This window comes from Eucalyptus grandis, chromosome 2 (assembly GCF_016545825.1).
Source record: "Eucalyptus grandis isolate ANBG69807.140 chromosome 2, ASM1654582v1, whole genome shotgun sequence".
Classification (NCBI taxonomy): Eukaryota; Viridiplantae; Streptophyta; class Magnoliopsida; order Myrtales; family Myrtaceae; genus Eucalyptus; species Eucalyptus grandis.
The window spans coordinates 42286438-42291724 of NC_052613.1; the positions used below are offsets into that span (position 1 = coordinate 42286438).

At 44.8% G+C, this 5287-nt stretch overlaps 1 protein-coding gene across 1 annotated transcript; it reads left to right on the plus strand.

The window, feature by feature from the left end:
* Positions 1-2556, plus strand: LOC104432940 (probable inactive receptor kinase At1g27190). Its single transcript, XM_010045539.3, has one exon. The coding sequence runs from the start codon at positions 293-295 to the stop codon at positions 2135-2137; it is 1845 nt and encodes a 614-aa protein (XP_010043841.2). The 5' UTR covers positions 1-292; the 3' UTR covers positions 2138-2556.
* Positions 2557-5287: the final 2731 nt, after the last annotated feature.

Here is a 5287-nt window from a genome sequence, read left to right on the forward strand (position 1 = left end):
GAAACGCGCAAGTGAAAAACACGAAAAAACGAAACACGATCGAAAGCAAAACGACGACCGACGACTGACGGCGTCGACGACGACGACGACAAAAGAGAAAAAAAACTAAAAATAAATAAAAAAACCAGTCAAAAGGTCGCGCATCTTCCCTTCCCACCCGCTTCCCTCATCATCCTTCAACTCTCCCTCTCTCTCTGACCCGGTCAATGGCCGCTCTCTCTCCACCACCACTCCTCCTCCCCTCACCTTAATCTCTCCTCCGATCCCACACCAAAACCCCCGCCCCACCTCCATGGCGGCCTCCTCCTCCTCCTCCTCCGCCGCCTCCGCCGCCGTGTTCGCCCTCCACTCGCTGCTGCTGCTGCTGCTGCTCGCCGCCGCCGTCGAGGACGACGTGCTCTGCCTCGAGGGCGTCAAGCGCTCCCTCGGCGACCCCCAGGGTTCCCTCGCCGACTGGACCTTCGCCAACACCTCCGCCTCCCACATCTGCAACCTCAACGGCGTCGCCTGCTGGAACCTCAACGAGAACCGCATCATCAGCCTCAGCCTCACCGGCTTCGGGGTCTCCGGCGGCCTCCCCGAGTCCCTCAAGAACTGCCACAGCCTCCAGACGCTGGATCTCTCCCAGAACAAGCTCGACGGCCCCATCCCCGCCCAAATCTGCGAGTGGCTGCCTTACCTCGTCAAGCTCGATCTCTCCTCTAACTCGCTCGCCGGCCCCATCCCCAGCCAGATCGGCGACTGTAAGTTCCTCAACAACTTGATTTTGAACGACAACAAGTTGACCGGCCCCATTCCTTACGAGGTCGGTCGCCTGGACCGGTTGAAGGTGTTCTCCGTCCGGGGCAATGATCTCTCCGGATCTATACCGTCGGAGCTGTCCAAATTCAGTTCCGACGATTTCTCCGACAACGACGATCTGTGTGGTAGGCCTCTTGGGTCGTGTGGGGGGTTGAGTAAGAAAAGCCTCGCTATAATTATCGCTGCGGGTGTTCTTGGAGCCGCAGCATCTTTGTTGCTAGGGTTTGCGCTCTGGTGGTGGTACTTTAGTGGAGCCAGTAGGAAGAAGAGAGGATACGGCGCTGCTGCTGATAAGGACGATAGTAGTTGGATTGAGTGGTTGAGAGCACACAAGCTTATTCAGGTGTCTTTGTTTCAGAAGCCCCTTGTGAAGGTCAAATTAGCTGATCTTCTTGCTGCCACTAACAGTTTCGATTCTCGGAACATCGTGATTTCCACGAGAACCGGGGTTTTTTATAAGGCCGTGTTGTCTGATGGTTCGGCTCTCGCCGTGAAGAGGCTCAGTGCCTGTTCGATTGGCGAGAAGCAGTTCAAATTGGAGATGAACAGATTGGGGCAGCTTAGGCATCCCAATTTGGTGCCTCTTTTGGGTTATTGTGTTGTCGAGGATGAAAAGCTTTTGGTGTATAAGCACATGCCTGGTGGGACTTTGTTCTCCCATTTGCACATGAACGGTCAAGGCACCACTGGTCAGTACAGCTCATTGGATTGGCCTTCCAGGCTTAGAATAGGCGTGGGTGCCGCGAGAGGGCTCGCTTGGCTTCACCATGGGTGCCAGCCCCCATATTTGCTCCAAAGCATTAGCTCTCATGCGATTCTCCTTGATGATGATTTGGATGCGCGAATCACTGACTTTGGGTTGGCAAGACTAGTCAATCCTCGTGATTCGAATGACAGCTCATATCGCAATGGAGATTTGGGTGAGTTTGGTTATGTGGCTCCTGAGTACTCGAGCACTATGGTTGCATCTTTAAAGGGCGATGTATATGGTTTTGGAGTGGTACTCTTGGAATTGGCTACTGGGCAGAAGCCATTGGAAATCTGCAACGTGGAGCAAGTATTCAAGGGAAATCTGGTGGATTGGGTCAATAATTTGACTAGCAGTGGTCGAAGCAAGGATGCAATTGATCGATCTATCTGTGGGAGAGGACACGATGATGAAATTGTGCAGTTTCTGAAAGTTGCTTGTTCTTGTGTGGTTTCTAGGCCAAAGGATAGGCCTTCCATGTATAATGTATATGAGTCGCTGAGGACCATTGGTGAGAGACATGGTTTTTCAGAAGCAGATGATGAATTCCCATTGATCTTCAAACAAGATTCCGACAATAAAGAGTAGCCTGAAATCTCCGCATTTGGGAATCTTTTCATCTTATGCTATGTTCTGAATGATGTCTTTTGCTGGTTTCTACTCCATGGGGCTATCCAATTCTTCTGGCAATTTTTGGATAAATTCTGTATCATACATGAACCATCATCTGATGTAGCATTCTACATAGTTTGGGGAAGTAATGTTTGTCAATCTGAAAAGGTACTTCCTGTTCTTTGGGTGCTCTGTTGTTCATTCACTAGGTACCTACCGGTATACTTTTGAAATGATGCCTCTTTAGTGTCTACTCAGCTATATTTGTTTGGCCATATTGCAATTCATGTTTCTTCTCTAGCGCGGAGTTCTTCCGTCCATTAACTTCCTTTCGTGAACATGGAATTTCAGTCTACTTTAGATCAGTGGAGCAGGTCTGAGTACATTGCTATGTACTTCTGATTCTGAGGTGTTGGGGATTCTTAATCCAATCTGATGTTGTGTAGGATTTTCATGAGAATCATTAACTGATAAATCTTTCGTTTCTCCTCCCCAGAGAATCAATGTGGCGATATTATGGATTAAATTGCAACCTTACTTAGAAATATTTATGTTTTTGAAAGTTTTCAATGGAAGATAGAGGGAAGGTTCTTCCTTGAATTCATTGCTGTGAATTGAAGATGACCACATGTATGGCAAGGAAAGTTTGCTATGGGGATTTTTCTGCTTAACCAAGTGGTGAATAAACATGTCATCACCGCTTGGCATTATGCCATCGATGGCACTGTCGCAGCATGAGACTTCCCATTAGACTGCATATCTCCCGTCGTTTAAACTTTGCTTGCATGTTGCCTTTGGAGATAGTCTTGCCTAAATAAACTAAACGGAAATTTTTCCTGTGTTAACGAGCAATCCACTAATTTGTGGAGGCTTATTAAGGAAAAACAAACTAAAGGAAGAATAGTTTAGTGCATATTTAAGCATAGAGAATGGAACGTTGACTGGCTTGCCGAAGAATAAGAAGCGTGGAAGATTGACTGTTTAAAGAACGTCAGCTTTTGAATGATAGATATCTTGGAGCATTGTTTGATGGGAAAGGTAATGGTCGCCTATGTCGAAGTCTTTTGCCAAAGCTTCCTCCTTTTACTCCATCGCTAGGACGAAAGCTTTGCTTTTACGTTCGTTAATCATTGCTCTCCAAGTCCAGTTATGTCTGTAACGCTTTTATCTTTTTTTGAAATGATTGTCCTTGAGATTTCAATAATTGTTTTGTAGGAAGTGTCGTTCTGGGGTTGTTGGTCCCAGTCCCATGTGATAATCTTCTTTAGAAACTTAGTAGGCTCGACACACACACGTGGCAGCAACAACATTTAGTATAGGAATCGACGTCTTTGGCGCAGTTCTCTTCAAAGTCTCCATGGTGTTGTCCAATCGCCGTAGGGAATTTAGTAAAACCTCAATTTAAGGGGGGTTCTTTAAGTTGAATTATCCTTAGATACTCCTCTTCCAGGACTAATTTCCAGGATTCGAAGAGCAATCAGAGTGAATTATTCAATCCTCGTCAAAGCTTTCGTAAAGTTTGGGTAAAGAATGCCTCGGACACTTTGCGGTCTCCAAACACATCAACTTTTTCAGTGGTGTATATTACTAACGCTTCATAAATCGAATGTTTCAATAGTAATCCATGTACTTTATTTAGCGACGATATTAGTGTTTAATTATTCTTCAGTGGGATTTAAAAGTGCTATTGTCATGGTTCCATCCTGCGTTAAAAATAGACATGTCAAGTCAAGTCTTGCTAATAAAATGTTATGATGCTTGCGTGTCCTAATCTGTCAGTCCAATCAAATTGACCACATTGAAAGTTTTGGGTCCCGGTTTGAACTCACTCTCTAGTAGACAAGATTCACCCATCCTAAATTATGAACAGTTTCGGTTGAGTTATGTTCATTCTAATAGTGACAAGAAATCTGTTTCTAATGCGAGTGTCCACCTAAATTATTCGCTTGCAAAGGTTTCATCTAATTACTTCTAATGAGGTCATCGATCTTGACTATTTCTCCTTAGCTAACCCAAAGATTGGGAAGATGGCCCTGACTTCATGATTCTGTCTGTGTCGAGGAGCAACCCCCGTTTAAGACTCAGGTACGTATCTCCTCGCGGGGCTCGTTTTATTTTGTGGGTCATAGAGCTCGTCTTCCAGCTCCATGTTTTGTAAAGGGGTGGGCATAGACTAAATTACATAGGCTTAGACTATACTGGCCCCCACGAGAACCAATTTTTTGACTATTTCAGATTGAATTTTCTTCTCGGCGTGAATTTGGCCTCCCCTCGCCTCCTCTTTATTCAATAAAAAAAGCCTCACTCTCATCCACGTGGGTCCACTTCAATAAAAGTTATGATTGACCTCGTGGGTCCACTTCAATAACAATTATGATTTACGTCGTGTTTAAGTAATCGATATTCATTTAAACCACTGGGTTCCCTTCCAACATAAAATGGGATGGAGGGTTCGAATCTCCACTTTTTCGGAGGGGTTAAGTTGAGGCGAATTAATTTTAAGTGTGGGTTTCAATTCTCATGCCTTGCAATAAGGTAGAACAAAAGTTTAAGAGTGAGAGTTAGAATAGAAATAAAGTAGAATCGATAAAAAAAAAATTGATATTCATTTTACGTTTTCAATTATGATAATAGCATTACAAGTATTATAGTTTTTTATGATGTCTACTCGAGTGTCCTTACATTTTTTTTGATCACTTGAATATCAATGGTAAAAAATTGTTCGTTTATAAGTGTCTATTTTGACGATTCGGGGGCTTTTTAAAAAGAAATTTATGTTCAAAGTGGAAAATTGAACAAATTTCTAAGTCCAAATTTTGAGTCCGACGTGCCACACCTGCTCTTATTCTTCGTGTCTTCGTGCTCATCTTCTTCGGTAGAGAATTGGAATGAGGAGGAAACCAAAACACACAGCTCTCTGTCCCTCTATTCACTCCCCATACAAACATCCGCGATTTCGCGATGGCGATGGAATGGCCGCGGTGATGGCAAAGCAAGTCGAGCTTGCAAAGCTTTGCAGCCTCTTGCGATAAGTCCAAAGCGAATCCTAGTCCTCGAATGGCTCGGCTTCGTCGTGTGCAGTCCAAGACAGTTTGCGAAAAACTCATTCGTCGGTTTGCGTCTGAG